Source organism: Neopsephotus bourkii, unplaced genomic scaffold, assembly GCF_033783945.1.
Source record: "Neopsephotus bourkii isolate Nb327-2 ecotype Australia unplaced genomic scaffold, CSIRO-AGI_Nbou_v1 NB_1630, whole genome shotgun sequence".
Lineage (NCBI taxonomy): Eukaryota > Metazoa > Chordata > Aves > Psittaciformes > Psittacidae > Neopsephotus > Neopsephotus bourkii.
The window spans coordinates 3258200-3275620 of NW_026902105.1; the positions used below are offsets into that span (position 1 = coordinate 3258200).

Below are 17421 nucleotides of genomic sequence, written 5' to 3' on the forward strand. Positions count from 1 at the left end.
TTATTGTAAGGCCTGATGCAAACAGATTCTCTAATGAAATAATGTTTTTTTATAATATATATAATAAATTACTGTCATGCTGCCAGTCTAAGGCATTAGATTAGGACATATGTTTCTCAGCTAAGCTTCTCCTTTGAGTTCATAGACTAGGACATATCAAATACTGAAGGCAAGAAATGCTGTCCTATTCCAGACTACAAGATGCTTTGTGGCGATATCCATTCTAAGAAGGAAGAGGAAGGGTAAAATCATTCCCAGTCATAGGAAGCTAGAAGACAAAGTTTATGAATAACACTGTGATATTTGAAAATTTTGGAGTGGAAATGGTAAGAAACATCATAAGAGTGGGAGTATTTCTGGGCATGTGTCTAGGCAACTAAATAAACCAGAGTATCACAATTTGTTCCTGCAAAGGTACTTAGCCCATACTTATATGCAGCAGCTCCCAGCTCCTAGACAGTGTATAGGAGCAGCGTACAACACTCCCTTCTTGTTTCCCACAAGCATTGCTATTATGGAGAATGTAAAGTAATGCCAGAAATTCAGATTAGAAATATCCTGGATATTTCTGTCTGTCATCCCTAGCACTGCTTTTTTTTTTTCTTTTAATTTTTATTTCTTTTGGCAGTTTTTATAAGGTTATAATGCTCATTTACAGCTGTATCTTTTTGTCAACTTGTTATTAAGCAAAATTTGATTATCTTTTTTTGTACAACTTCCCTATATTTAGAATAGATCATGTTCTTCAGTCCTCCATGAGCTTCTTTGCCCAATATGTCAACTAGTGCTCAATACCAATTGCAAGACATACAAATTCCAAATAAAGTAATAAATGAAAGCATTTTAGTCCACTTCAATAATATGCGTATCTCTCTGTTTGCTTGCAGCTCCCCTGTAGTTTTAAGATAATAGCAGAGTAGTCCTGAACAAGTTCCTAGTCCAGGTTCTTACATTGTTTATTTATAGTATTTATAGGCTCCTGTGCTAGTTCCTCTGATTATACATAATTTGCATTAAATGCCAATCATCTCACTGTTTTTGTTACAATATTTAATCACTTCATTTTAGGTGATGAATAGATCCATTATCCCTGATAATCTGGAACTGAAATGTCAAGTCTAGGTTCCTGTGTAAGTGAGACTCTTTTTTTACATCCAGAATTTTTGAACTAAAAAAGTACTGTTTGCAGGAAGTGAGATGACATGGCCCTACCACTGTTAGGCTGACCTGACTTGATAATGACTTTTGATTCAGTAAGTGTTCTTTTAAGGCAACTTGTTGAGAAAGAGAGAAAACGGAATTTCATATGAAGTTAAATTATGCTGAATTATATAATTGCCAGACTTTTCCAGCTTTGCAAAGTCCTTAAGTATTTTGCTAGATCAGTCTTTGCTGGTAAGCCTGACTTTTTGATGATTCTTGACAAAGAATGTCTGTCATAATGTTGCATCTCTTGGCTGTGAACATGCTTTCCATGTTCAGTTTGCAGAAATACATGTTATTTCTAACAGCTTCAGAAGTTTGACTTCTTTTGTCCTGTTTTTTCCAGTAACATGAAAAATTTCCACTCACCATTCCCTCAAGCCAGTGCTTTAAGGAAGAGCTATGGCAAAAGTATGCATAGAATAGGGCAGCTACAGTCATAGAACCATAGAATCATAGAATAGTTAGGGTTGGAAAGGACCTTAAGATTACCAAGTTCCACCCCCCCTGCCATGGGCAGGGACACCTCACACTAAACCATGTCACCCAAGGCTTCATCCAACCTCGCCTTGTCAAAGCAGCATAAGTGAAGCTGGGCAGGCACTTGTGTCTGTAGACTCTAGGGATGTTGCACTTAAAGGAGCTATCCTGCTGCACCTAAGTCTGGTGCAGTCTAACTTTGTTGGATGTGGTTCAACTGTGTAGTGGGACAGAGTTGTCACATGGCACAAGAGCAGTTGCAGTGCAGAATAAACAATCAGCAACATACAGCAGTCGCAGCACATAAAGCAATGATAAATGCTTCTTGTTGGTTTAAATGACTGAGAAAGACAAAACAGGTCATGAAGTTCCTCTGTTTTTGAAAAGAAATCTATGCTTTAGTATAGTATTTTTGTAACATGGAATGTCCTTTTTATAACATGGATATAACATATATCCTTTGAAGTCAAGTCTTGAGGTAAAGTTTCTACTTTCAGTTAAACTGATCTAATACCTTTTTTTTTCTTGTGTTTTTTTCTAAACTGGGATTTTTCTTCATATGTCCAGTATTTTGTTACTATTGAGCAAAGGCCAGCGGGGAAATGCCTGTCTATCGTTAATGTCAGTTTTTAGCCTTTACTCTGTTGATCAGTAACTGCACCTGAATTTTCCATTCAGAGTTAGTCTCTAATGTATTATTGAAGTATTTCTAAACTAGTCTAAGCAGGTGAAAAGGGGCTGAAGAAGAAATGTCTATAACCTTTAGCACAGAAATATATTTCTGTCCACTTTTCAGAAAACTACCTTTTAGAAACCCATTTTTTTCTATGATATATTGATGATGGTAATTCACTCAAGATTTTATCTGTATTTTAACTGTTTATATCTGTGGCTAGAATTTGTTAACATGGTTGTAATTATCCACTTCCTTTTTCCCTGTGTTCCCCTCCTCCAAATATCTATGTATTTATAAATCAGACTCATAATTCCAACTGAATATTATTAGTACTTCTCACCTTGCTACAGGGTCTACAGCTTTAGGGAAATGACCAGATAGTGTAAATATAAAAGTCCTTCAGGTTGTGCTATTAATAGCATATAATATCATCCATATAAAACAAATAATCTAATCCATTGCTTTGGGAAGTACCACCCTAATAATGAGGATAAATGAGCTTGGTGTCACAGTAAGGCCAAACTTAATCATTAATTTGATTTTCTTTTTTCCTTCTCAGCAAAGTTTCTGTTATATTCAGCATTAATCTAACTTCTGGAAAAAAACATCCTGTGAAGTAAAGACAACAAACTATGGGATCCTGCTTATCTTTTTCTCATTATTATATATGAATCTATTAATTTTGAAACTGTTTTGTGTTACTTCACCTGGATATGCATTTCAAAATTGCTATATGCCATGAAATAATCTTTGCCAATTGGAAAGGCCAAATTTGCCCAACTATCCAATTTGATTGTTTTTCTCCTCTAAAATTATGAAAACTTAATCTTCGCGTTCTGCTCCATCAACTCAAGCATTTTGAATGCTTTTTGTAGTCTCTTGTGAAGTCAGCCTGGCCCCCCAGTCTGATATCCCTTGCTGTCATGCTTGAAAAGTGCTTCAGTGAGCGTACATTTAACCTTTCTCGTTGATTAGCTCAACAATGAAAGTAGAGGTTAGCTTAAAAAATACTACCTATCCCAACAATCTGACAGTAACAGTACTGAGAGTGATGAAGGCATCACTGATCTCTAAAAGCTTTCTTGAGTGTCTTCACAAAATGTTTTAAATAATTTTCCTTAACTGCTTTCGCTCTGTTCCTTTGACTGTTTTCTTAATTGATTGCTCCCATTCTATTTAAGACTGAGTTATTGGGAGTACTCTGTAATTTTTATAATAGACTTTTGTTATCAAAGATGCTGAGAACCTGTATGACTGGGAAAATTCCTTTTCAGTGTTTATCAGCTATTTGCTAATTGAGTCTAGTTGGTCTTGACTGGCCTTGCTTTTATTGATTGTCATACTTTTTAGAAATGCTGTAGTTGATGGAAGAAGTGACTAATGCTAGGTCCAGAATTGTCTAAAATGTAGCCCTGAACTTTAGTTAGAATATCAGTGTTTGTATCTTGAATTCAGAGACTCCTGTTGAAAACTAGCATTTTGGGTAAGGCAAGTTATATTGGTGACAGGAACTGTCTCCTGAGTTAGCTGGGATGGAATTACAAAGTGAGCATTCATTTCTCCTGTGTGGAATATAAAATGCTGGCATCTGATTTTCTTTTTAAAGTAAGACTAGAGTAATTAAGGCTAGCTTCATTGCAATTGAATGCAGACTACATCTAAGACCTTGTTTACATTACAAAACTAGGTTTATTTTTGTTGCTTCATTTTCAAATTCCTTTGATTCCCCCACAGCCTTTTTTGAAGAAACATAGTTAAATATTTCAGTGAATTTTCTCTATAGCTATTGTGTTTCTAGTAGTTCTGCAAGGGCTACTCAACCCTGGTTTGCTTTCTGCTAGAAGAGGTTGGTATTTTCCTCTGTATGTTCTATACTGTTGTCATCCTGGCTGGATTCTACTTTTCCGTATAAAAACTGCTAGGCAACCAGGGTTACCCTTTTGACTTTCAAGTGGTCACTTCCACACACTTTGTAGAGTAACTAGTCATCTTCCATATGGATTTTTATGGAGAACTAGAAATAAATTTTCTTCTTTGGAAAGCTGCATGTTGAGCCTCTTTTACAGAAGACATAATCTATTACAGATGATTAGAAACCAAAAGGCAGGAATATCCACAACTGGTTTTAGCATTGTAGAAAAGCAAAATCTCTCTGGTAGAAATACCTGATTCAGGGATGTGAACTCGGTCTCTGAAGATGTCTCTGCTATCTGCTCATATTTCAAGAAACCAGGTTGTTGTTATGCACATGATGTCATTACAATATGGTAGTATGATGGGAAGTTTTTCACACAGCATCAAAATCCAGCAGCACTGACATGGTAGACATCCCAACTAGCTGTGTGAGCCCTGGAATCTAGTCTGAAGGAGATCTGGCTAGACAGTTGTAACTGTTAGGTCCTGTACATTTGGGCGCATATTTGGGCTCACATGAGGACTGTGGATTGAGAGCCCAGTACTTAAACTCTTGTGCAGCAAGTTCTTTTAGCTTGATAAACATTGTGAAATCATGTCCTACCAGTATATAATATAGGTGCTATAGCTTATTACAGAAATACAAATTATTCTTCTTTAAATTTGTGGTCTGCTTCTATGTTGGATAAATACGGGTACTGCTTAATCCCATCTCACCAGAGAATTGATAATGACAGTTGAATTGCCATGTACTATGTACCATGGCAATTTCCAAATTACTGAATGCACCTATTTCATTTCATAGTAGTCCAGCGGATGTTCCCTAGCATGAACACACTCTTCCAGCGCCATCTTGGAGAAGTTGCTGCAAACAACCCATCATTCCTGGATGAGCCACCACTGATTTAATTCACTGGGTTTAATAATACACCTTTACCTCCCATTACTGAAGAAAATGGACATTTTCACAGCAGTTATTTTCTGCTTGCTCTTTTGCAGAGATTTCAAAACAGCTCGGTATGACCTATTTCATGTCTTACAGACTGAAATATGAAACACGGAGATATATTAAAACTGAAATTCATTGTATAATATCACTTGTATTATAATTGTGGATACATAAAACAGAAAAAGAAAAGATACAGTGACTCACATTCATTAGTAAAGTTACAGTTTTAGGAGTTCAGCAATCCAGAACAGCCTGCAGAGATGTTATTAGACAAAACCAATTCTCATATGACTGTCCATGTTGCTGATATTTTTTGCTGCTTGATCATTACTGAAGAGCTCTTTTTTATATTTAATGGTGATAACACTCTAGTAATAATGGAGTGTTCTTTGAAAAAAAAAAAGTCTCCATCAGACTTAAAAGTTTCCTTTGAAAAACCAGGATACTTTCAACTGCTGGGAAAAGCACCTGCTGAACCACCCCTGTGGTAAGAAATTGAAACACTTCAAAAAGATTAGACTCAAAATTAGATGCAGTGATGTATAGATGAAGTGTATTATAATATATTCTCTGTGACAGCTGAGGGAAATATCTTTGGTGTCAGAATGCCTTTTCTAGGAATGTGAAAGCATTATTATTGAGAAAATCTAGGTTGCTGCTAGGTCTGTATCTTTCCCATGTCATGCCACTTTATCATGGCTTAAACTTATTATAGGCAACTTTGTCTGGGGTATGGTGTTTTATATTAAACATAACTTATTTGTAAGGTAGATTGCAAGGATAGAAGATGCATTGCTTGTGAAATTGTGGAAAAATGTTTTTAGAATAATTTAATGCAAATGAGACTGTCTACATATTTGCTTGCTATTATTTTCATATTCTCACCATATTTTGAAAGCAAGTTCTGATAACTGTTGCTAGAAATAATTAGTCCACTGATTTTCATTGTTGTTTTATTAGTAGTATGTAAAAAAATGTATTTTCAGTTCTGCAGTATGTTTAGCACATCAGGCTTATGTAGGTCCCACAGCTGTTTTAGCCTAACAGTTCAAAATCATGACAAAATTTGACTTCTTACAAATTAAAATTAATAGCTATTATGTACTTTCATTTAAGACTTGGAACACAAAGATGATGCTGGACCTTGTAGCACAAAACATGAAATACTGAAACTGCACAATTTTAAAAATGGTCTAAATTAAATGCCTTGACCAGCATGTACATTTGTAGGCAATAGCACTGTAGCAAGGCGCTAATCAGCTAAGTACCATAATCCTCCTTATAGGGTAAATTCTTACTTGACCTCGAGCTATATACAGCACATGATAACAGCATTAAACTGTAACACTCCTCTTATGCTCTAAATATCTTCCCATTGGGTCAGCTCTGCCTTGAATTGCTGTTGTTTCTAGACTTGTTTTTTTCCTAGGTGCCTTATATTTTGTAATTACATTTTTGGGGAAAGAAAAGGATTGTAAAATATATATAAAAAATTTTGTCTCAAAATTAAGAGACTGTTCCTATGATTTCACTAGAGGATTAAATGAAAACCTAGCCAGAACAGAAATTGATGAATTATTATGATCCTGAGTCTTCCAACTTTCCAGATGTGCAGTGGCTGATCAAAAGGTAAAGCAGGGAAGAGAGATGCTGAATGTGTTGTATGAAAACAATGTGTAATGCTCAGCATTTTGTGTTCTTTTGGGGTATGATTAAGAAGATAATTTTTACTTAAAAAAAATAAAAATCAGTGGAAGTACTGAAAAAGTTTATTGGGCTTCCGATCTAGAAGAATAGTATCTTTAACAAAGACTTTTGCTTTCTTTAAACTAGTATTTTAGATTGTATTGTTTTCTGTGACAAAAATACTTCTTAAAAATGTGGATTTATTTCCACAAAAATAACATATATGGTATTATGTAATTTTCTTGTATTTCTTTTATTTTAAATACTTTTTAGTAACAGTTCAGTATTGTATTTTCTTACGTTTTAATATTTCTATGACCTACTATTTTTTTAGCACCCTAGGTTTTAAATGCTTTTGAATCCTGCTGTATGGCAACTGTTAATTGATTCCTCCTTTCTGCAGATGATTTCTATGCTGTCAGTACTGAGACAGATAACTAGAATGCACATTCTGACCAATTATTCCTGAAAGCAGTTTAATCCATTTAGCATTTTTTTGATGACTGGCTTTTTTAACATTAGATTTTATTGAAGAAGTGGGTGAGATATTTGTTGTTTATATAGTAAGTGGCAATAATTAGCAAAATATTAATTATGAAAATGTCCAAAAGTAGAAATAAAGAAAATTCTCAGGATGTGTAACCTCTTTGTAAAAGGTAAACATTCATCAGTGTAGCTAAATAAGCAGTAAGATTAAAGTATGGTTTTTATTTCTCTCTTTGCAGTTCTCTAAAATCAAATTATAAGATATAAGGGCTACTGAAAACTCAAAGGAGGACAAACCATTTCTAGTGGTAGTCCCATTTTCCCATCTATCTGTGATGTTCTTGATGTAATAAAAAAAGGTAAACCAACCACATACCTAAATATCTGTAAATTAGCAAGGGATACTTAAAATCACTAGTTTTGTTAAGTCCCTTGCTTTTTCCATGTTATAACTCTTTTCCCCCCCATGAACTGAAATTAGCCCTTGAAATCTGCAATGCTGAATTTCCACTGAAGTAATTGTATTGTTTTATGTGTCTGTTCAGTCATGTCAAGTTCAAAGGAAAGTTGTTATCAGTGGTGAATTTAATTATGTTAATGTTTAATTACTACAGATTTCCTTTCATTCCGTTGATATCATCCTGCAGTCAGTGAATTATATTTTCAGATAAAATCTAATTGACATCAACATCTGCAGGTCACTGTCATGCTTCAGTAAATTTTATAATCATCATTGTAAACTTAATTCATTATTGTTTGGAGATATTTAGCTGTAAGGTATTTTAATGGTTCAAAATATGGCTGCTATAAAATAAAATTTCTAAGGCATGGCTGAAATGAGGAATGAATGAATGTCTCAGATGGACTTTTTTTAGTTAATTGCTTAGATATCTAAGTGTTAGATGTACTTCAGGGCAGCCTGCTTAAAACTATATTGGTCAATAAATACCTTTTACTTTTATTATAGTAGGCTTTTTAAATTAGTTAACTTGCAAATTGTGCATTGGTTGCTTATGTTTTGGGGTTTTTTTTGGGGGGGGGTGTAAACAAAGCAAAGGGGAGCAGACTGATTAGAAATTAATCTAAAATAAAACTAGACAGCATGGAAGAGCTGCAGAAAGAGATCTTGGTAGAAACTGGAACCGTTCAGAAGTCAGAAGAATCTATTTTTTTTGCAATGAGCTGAAGCCATAGCTGCTTTGGAGAGTTGCAGAATGATTTCTCATGCCAATGTGACTCAGCAAAAAACAAGTTACCAGCAAACAATGATAAAAGGATTTAAATCAATCCCAGCTAAATGAATACCAGCTAGTCTCTTAAAAAACACTGCCAAAAATAAGGAAATATTTTACAGATTCTTCAGTATGGCAAAGGAAGTCTATGGAAATGCTTTCATCAGAGTACCTAACGGTGAGCATAGGACCCGCCCTGAGAAAGGCAGCCAGACTTTATTTTGCACAGCAAAATTCTGGGTTCATTGCACTCATGGCAGTTTTGGCTGCAAGGTCCAGCATCCATTCAGCTCATGTTCTTGCAGCCTAAAACTTTTTTTTCAAGGTGTTATGGTGATGTTTAATCTGCTCCCTGTCACTGTTGTTTCAAAACAAGTATCTGACTGTCTGCTGAATACAACACACAGAAGTATAAAAATTTAGAATAGTAAAACTATTCTTATATGATCACTCAGGCCAACAAATGCTGTTTTCCTGACAGGAAACATGTACTAAAGGGTAGTCAAAGCTGTGCTCAGTGTATTTGGTGAGGTCCCTAACTAGAAGCCATGCCTCTTGCATGGCTTTTGTGACAGTGTTCCAGCGGGAAATGTGAATTTTACTTTTTTTTATTATTTGAATTTTACTAATTGCTCTGAATTATCCTATCATACTGAAAGGATCACATTTTGAAAAAAGTTAAGCAAAATTACTGTATGTGCAGGAGAAATATTTTCAGGTCTGGTTTTCCAGTCAATGCTAATCGTTGCTAATTTATAGGAAACAATGAACAGAATACTAGAGCATTGTCTAGTAATTTTTATTAGGTTTTACAAGTACCAGACTAATGTTCAGTTTTCAAGTAGTTTATGATGGCTCACAAAACTTCTTATATATAAAATTTTCAAAGTAAATGTAGATGAATTCAGGTACCCATATGTTTCAACATATCTTTGTATGAGATTTTCTTGAAACTTTTCTCCAGTTTGAACGGGTCTTTTACTGGCTGAGAATAAGATCAGCAGTCAGAAAGGTCTGGGATCTAGTTTTGACTTTGATATAAATACTTTATATATTACAATGCTTTTGAAATGCGATGGAAACTTGCCTTTGAAAATTTCATTTTTCTCAGTACACATGGATTATTTTTTTAAAAATCTAAATCAAAGCAAAAGAGTGTTTTCTCATCAAGGAAGAACACAAAGGTATGTCAAAGGATTTCAAGCTCTTTAGTTCCATTACTGAATTCAGAGCCGTCAAAGTGAAATAGCTGCCTTATATTCTTCTATATAATATTTAAGTACTTACTTCCTATTGTAGTGTAGGGTAGTTGAATAATTTAACTTTATGAACAGGAGTTCAGGTTACAGTCAACCTGAACTTTTTCATAATGCTGGTGATATCTGTAGTGCATTGCAAATAAGTTTCCATCAGTGTAAAATTGTGTGTTAAAACACTGAAGTAGTGTATTGATAAATAACAATTAAAAAAACCAACAACCATAAATCAGTGATAATTAGTAGAAAATAAGTCTCAGTTGCTAGATATGAAAAAATAATTTTCATAGAATGTTCCTGATGAAAATTTTTGTGCAGGTTCTGTAGCTTTCTAGCCATAATATTTTATTCATTGTTGTTTCAAAGAAGCAGTCATCACAGTGGAGGGGAGGATTTTTCAGTGGTGTGGTAACCTTTTCTGAAAAGGTGCTAATCCTTCTGACAGATATATAGTGCTTATTTGAACTAACAGCTGGATGGTGCATATCACAGCTGTTGACACACATTTAAAGTTCTCTTAATTTCTAATATTCCAGGAAAGTCTTGGAAAGGCAGTTGTTTGCTATCCTTTATCCAGATGGAGGTACAGGAAGAAAGGCCTTTATAAAGTTATCTTTCAGGTAGTTAATGATGAGAAATGGATTAGACAAAGGCTCATGAAGGTGATTGAGAATTAGCTTGTGATCTAAAAATAACAGCAGGATTTTAATAGTAGTGACTGGCCATAAGTTTTCACAAGTACTGTTCCTCCTAGCATGATTTAATAGCACTGGTTTAAAAGGTATACCATACATTGTACAGCTGTGTTGGTAGCTGGTATTTTTAAAATGAAGTAGCTAATGGTGAAGGGGAGCTAACTGTGTTGTAATGACCTGTAAGTGGAATGACAGGTTTGAACACTAAGTGTTATGGTGACTGCTGGGCAGGATACCTCTCTGGCCAGCAAGGTTTCTGGCTGATCCAGGTGTACAGTTACTTATTTCTGATGGATAGGTTTACAGCTTCTGACGTTTGATCCTGGTAGTGAAGTTAGATCCCTTCAGCTGGGATGAAACTAATTAGAAAGGGAGTTTGATAGTGCCAATCAACATAGGCCAGAAATTAAATCAGTTACTTTTGTCTATCAGGCTGCTTTCTCTGAAGAAAAAGGTTACATTTTCAGGAAGGTCCTTATTCTTGCATGTGGCCTAGTAGCTGCCACATGCAGGGCACCTATATAAACTTCATGAAAGGTCGGAAGGTTGGAATAGATTCAGAACTCAACAGATCTTTATGTTACTGTCAGATATAGATGCTAGCCATATATTCATATCTTAGCAACAAGATGAAGGAAAGGCAATGGCTACTTGCAGTAAATGTAACAGAAAAGGTTAGAAAATGTTTGTGTAAAGGGTATAAAAATGCTGCATTGGCAAATCTTCCTCTCATTAACATAGTTCATGCTAAAAAAAAAAAACCTGGATTTAGTTTTAGAAAGACTTAGAAAATCTTTTGCCCGTTCCTCAGATGATGTCTTTTCCTGATAGAACTACATTTATCTCAGCAAAAAGCCTACAATAAGTGTTTTTACTGGTAGAGAGATTCTATCTTTTTTATCCTCTTAGCCTCTCCCCCCATGACTTTGTGGCAGTAATGGTTCCAAAACAGATTTGTCCAATACTCTTTGCATCTATATGAGGACGCTGTGACATAGAGTCATATAAATATACACACACACGTGTGTGCATGTATATATATATATGAGCTCCTACATGTAGCTAAAACAGCTCTTACTAGTCTGTTGTTTATATTACTATAGATACATGCATGCAGATGTTTAATCCCGGAGAATGTATATACTCAGCCTGCTCCAAGGTGTGCGTAAGATTTGTCAACTACATTCTGTATGGTTCTGTGTGTTACACAATTCATGGTAGAGTCGATCCTATAAACCATACTCACTACAATGTTTTGATGTCTTGGATGGTTGAATCTATGCCAAAATCTGTGGCTGTGAATACAACTTGATTCATATGTAATACACACTGAGTATACACAGTGCATTAACAGTAGAGTACGTGTACATTCCATGTGCACAGGTCTCAGTCTTGCAGTGAGATCCATGGATGAATGCAGATCTGTTGAGTGCCATTTATTCCAGTTGCATTTGCATGGAGATAAAAGATTGTGCCTATAGGGACAGAATTGGTGAGGGGAAATTAAGCATATTTTTGTTGGTGGCATGGCAGCGATGCGGGTGATTTGCTATTGAAACAATGTAGTTTGGGATGTGGCATATTTTTCATCAGCTGAAGTATTTATATGAAAATATTTAGTTTCTTTAAAGAACATTTATACATGTAATCTCTGTTATCTTAATGAAAACATCTATGTCTTTGCAAACTAACTCGGTTCTGATAGTTCTGTTGTCCTAATTGCCTGTTCCTGGCCGTTTTGGTTTTAGACTTAACAAAACTCCTTTCGTATCACATTAGAATGATCCAACTTATAGGCCCTCATAGCAGAATCCATAGAGTTTTTGTTAAACTTACAGAGGTCATGACTTGTTCTGGTACTAACATGACACTTTAATAAGACAGACAGGACATGTTAGCTACACCATAAGAGAGTAGGCATCCCAGTGATGCTTATATTACTTGTCACGCTTCACAGGAAGTGTTTCATTTTTGCAAGATTGAATTAGTTTTCTATTTGCAGATACCGCTGTAAGGATAAAGTACTTTAATATTTATAAGGCAATACTGGGTCCAGATCTTTCAAGCACAGTTTAATAACCCTGTAGAGTACCTAAGATGAGATATCAATTTGCCAGTCACCCCCCTGCGCACACTCAGCTCAGGCAGTGGTGGTTTTCCCTTGCTGAGCAGAGAATGCATTTCCTTTCTGACTGTGAGAAAAGCATTCTTCTCTCCTACTAGCTAGGCAGAGCCCTTTCTACTTTCCTGGGCACCAAGGAGAGCCTGTTTTTCCTTTTCCCTTTACTGAGTTGAAGCCTTTCCCTTCCTTATCCCTTCTAGGAAAACTGTGGCACCAACAGGGCTGTGTCTTTGCTTTCCTTTTTCCTGTTCTTCCCAACAGTAGGCAGGATCTTCTGGTTGTTGCCGGTAAGGCTGCCCTTCAGGATCATTGGCTATCTGTGAGGGTAGAAACCATTTGCAAAGGGATCTTAGTTTTAAAGGTAGAACGAAATATAAGAGGAAAGTCCTGATAACACAAAAATAGATTCATATACATATTTTCATTACTTAAAGCGTAAGCTGATCTGTCTTATCCCAGAGAAGACCTACCTCCCAGTCTCTTTTATCCACAACTGGGATCTTTGCTCCAGTTTTGTGTAGGCAGCCCCTTCAGATCACTCTTGGGTAAAGAACTAGGTATGAATCTGTACGTAGCATTTTAAATGCTCATTATGCTGTTAAGATTGATGAAGGCAAGATCTGACATTCCAGTTTGTTTTTTTACTGTGAATCACTACTCCCTATTTAACTGATCCCTTCTAATTAAGTAGCAAATAATGTTGTATCAAAAAAACCCAGAACATATAATATTCATAATATATTCCAGACACATCCTCTATTAAAATATTGCATGTAATAAAATTACATGCTTCAGTCAACCATTTGTCAATGTCAGGAAAGAACATCTGCTGATAATTCTTTTTTTTTTTACCTTTTTTCTGAAACCTTAGAAGTTGTTTATGACTAGATTTCATCTATGGCAAAGAGTCAATGCTTAATATGGTACAGGAGCTCCATTCTGGTATCTGGCTGGTCTGTCTTCCTCAAATGTTTGGACTAATAATATTCCCATCCCTAAAGGCATGGGAAAGACTTTTTTTCTTTTTTTTTTTTTTTTGCCAAGTCAGAGATCAGGATTTTGAAGCTCTTTCCCTTTTTATGCAACACAAGAAATGTCTGTTTTCTGAGTTTAGGTCTTCTGAGCTCGTTGGGTTTAGATAAGTGCTGCCACTGGATCTTTGTCCTGTTCTCTGCTCTTGGCACACATTATAGTTTTGTGGGAACTGATACGTATGTTTTTAAGCCATAATGGTTGCTAGAAGATCAAACCAACAGAATGGTCCATCTAGCCTTAATTGCTACAGTGATTATAAAACCCTGTGAAAGAGACGTTTATAGCCAAGTTGCTATACAATGTTTACAAAGGATTATAAAATTTTGGTACTTGTAAAGCAGTTACGACTACAAAGTAAAGTAAGTATTTGTATTCTATATTTCATAATGTTGTATTAGCATTTTTCCTTTAAAGCTGTTTTTGATTTAAACTGTGCACCATAAGCATATTTGTAGCATGACATACTTTTTTCTTTAGTTTAGTACAGAAAATGTGTGAGTGCATTCACAAAGAAATGCAATGAATGGATTTTTTTTTCCATCAGATTATCATTTTATCATTTAATTAGCATTAACTGCATATTTGTGTTGCAAGAACTATTGACAAAATTCTCTCTCTTCCTTCCTGTCATGATTATTTAGGAAAAGAAGCCCATCAATATCAAGAGAACAGAACAGAAGATACGATCAAAGGGACGAGAGAGACGAATATTCACAGTATGCTACATCAGACAGTGCGATGCCCAGGTCACCATCAGATTATTCAGATAGGCGGTCACAGCGTGGGCCTCAGTTATATGAAGAACCTGAACTGGGTGATTATAGAGATTCGAACAGAAGGAGTCGCAGGCGTTCCAAGGAGTATCCGGTAGAAGAGGAAGATGCACAAAACAGGGAAGAATATGAAAGGCAGCGAAGGGAAGAGGAATACCAGGCACGATACCGAAGTGATCCTAATTTGGCTCGTTATCCTGTCAAGCCACAACCATATGAGGAACAAATGCGTATCCATGCTGAAGTGTCCCGAGCACGCCATGAACGGAGACATAGTGATGTCTCACTTGCAAATACTGAGTTGGAAGATTCTCGGATGTCCATGATGAGGATGGAACGACCATCCAGGCAAAGATCAGTATCTGAGCGCAGGGCTGCCATGGAAAATCAGCGTTCATACTCTATGGAAAGAACTCGAGAGGCTCAGGGACCAAGTCCCAGTCGTCAGAGGACCACAAATCATAGCCCTCCTACACCTAGGAGGAGTCCAATTCCTCTGGATAGACCAGACATGAGGCGCTCTGATTCATTAAGGAAACAACACCATTTGGATCCCAATTCTGCTGTACGGAAAACAAAACGTGAAAAGATGGAGACCATGTTACGGAATGATTCACTCAGCTCAGACCAGTCTGAATCTGTCAGACCTCCACCACCAAAGCCCCATAAAACAAAAAAGGGAGGTAAAATGCGCCAGGTTTCATTAAGTAGCTCTGAAGAAGAATTGGCATCCACTCCAGAGTATACAAGTTGTGATGATGTAGAGATTGAAAGTGAAAGTGTTAGTGAAAAAGGTAAGATTCCTAATTTTTTAACTGTTTCAATATATAGATGTGGTTTAGTTTCCATTCCATTGTATGTTTTACCTATAAGAATTGATTGTAGCGACGTATCTACAGCCCTTTATAGGTGACTCAAATTTGTTGTGAGGGGACTTGTCATCTGATTCTGTGTTTCATTTACTCAAATCTAAATTTAATGATCTATGTGGAAAAGAACATAGCAGCTACTAGAAGTATTATATATGCTGAAGGAAAAACCTATTGAAAACCCTGTTAGTTAAATCTGCAGAGTATCTAAAGCTGGGCTGTCATATAAGTCCATGGTTTTGCGTCCATTAATACCAGATTTTTGTACTTCTGGATCATAATGTGTGCATATTTGATATGGATCAAGTGTGGGTGCATCACAGCATTTCTGTTGAATTAACTAGAGCACATGATACAGAGGTTATGCCACTTTCGTGCTGGCTGCTGCTGGTTAAAGAGAATCTGATCTGCAAAAAACCCTGTGTGTATGAAGTTAAGCCATTTGAGTTTCTAAACAAATTTAAGGTGACTGATGGAGGTTTCTTTTTGCTGTGGGGCTACAGTGCTTCTTGGTTTAGTGCTTTTTAGGATTCATGGTGTTGGAGTTACTCCATTGTCAGAAAGAAAAGCTAAGATTAATTGAAATGATTCCCAGCCTACTCAGTGGTAACATAGGAATTAAGTATGAAAGTATTGGAGACCATCAGATTAAACTGAATCAAATTAATAGATTTAGTTTGCATACCTTCATATATGTTATTGGTCTAAAGTACAGTAGTTATAACCCGTTTTCAGTTATTGTTATGCTAGTGCATGTTTACTAATGAATGGTCATCTGCTGTTGTGGAATAGGTTTAGAAAATTTGCTACTATTTTTTGTTAATATTACCATCAAATTGGTTCTGAAGCAAATAATTAATTAGAGTTGGTAACTCTGAATTTTCATATGTCAATAGCAGCAATCCCGATCTCATAAATAAGGACTATGATAGTGTAGAATAGAAGGAAATTTCACACAGGTGAAAGCAGAGAGTTAAATGCACTTACATGAAATAGGTGTGGTAAAACCTTGACCCCCTTAGTCTTGATGAGTAATAAAACTATCAGCTTTGGAGTGTTAATGATTTTGTTTTTAGTAGCAACCTTCAGGAAAATAGACCCAATGAATATATGGGAAGTAGTAACAAAGTGTTTATATTATGAAATTCAGCATAGGAAACATAGTCTACAAACATATTTTTTGTACACATAACATACAAAACTTACACATTTACACAGAACTGTTTAAGCTGGAAAAGACCTTTAAGATCATTGAGTCCAACCATTAACCCAGCACTGCTATGTCCACCACAAAGCTATGTCTTTAGGTGCTACATCTACATATGTTTTAAATGCCTCTGTGGATGGTGACTCAGCCACTTCCCTGGGCAGCCTGTTCCAATGCTTAGCAATCCTTCTGGTGGAGAAATTTTTCCTCATATCCAATCTAAATCTCCTCTGGCACAACTTAAGGCCATTTTCTCTTTTCCTATCACTTTTTACTTGGGAGAAGAGACTGACATCCATCTTGATAAAGCCTCCTTCCAGGTAGTTGTAGAAATCGATAAGGTCTCACCTGAGCCTCCTGTTCTTCAGGCTAAACAATCCCCTCAGCTGTTCCTCATGAGACTTGTGCTCTAGGCCCTTCACCAGCTTCATTGGATACTCTCCAGCATTTCAATGTCTTTCTTGTTGTGAGTAGCCCAGAACTGAACACAGGATTTGATGTGTGGCTTCACTAGTGCCCAGTATAGGAGGATGATCACTTCCTTGGACATGCTAGCTGCACTATTGCTGATCCAGGCCTGGATGCCATTGGCCTTCTTGGCCACATTGGCAGAAGCTGGCTCATGTTCAGCTGTGTCAATCGGCATTCCAAAGTTCTTTTCTGCCAAGCAGCTTTCTAGCCACTCTTCCCCAAGCCTCTAACACTGCATGGGTTGTTGTGGCCCAAGTGCAGGACCTGGCACTGAGCCGTGTCAAACCTCATACAAGTGACCTTAACCCATTGATTCAGCCTGTCCAGATCCCTCTGCAGAGCCTTCCTACCCCCCATCACATCAACA

At 36.3% G+C, this 17421-nt stretch overlaps 1 protein-coding gene across 49 annotated transcripts in view; it reads left to right on the plus strand.

Annotated features, from left to right (window-relative positions):
- The window catches only part of RIMS2 (regulating synaptic membrane exocytosis 2), a 448541-nt gene that overhangs the window by 178613 nt on the left and 252507 nt on the right, over positions 1–17421 (plus strand). For all 49 annotated transcript variants that reach the window (XM_061373344.1, XM_061373350.1, XM_061373349.1 and 46 more), the window contains one exon: positions 14376–15301. In XM_061373344.1, the coding sequence (XP_061229328.1) occupies positions 14376–15301 (926 nt within the window). The remainder of the gene's footprint in view (positions 1–14375; positions 15302–17421) is intronic.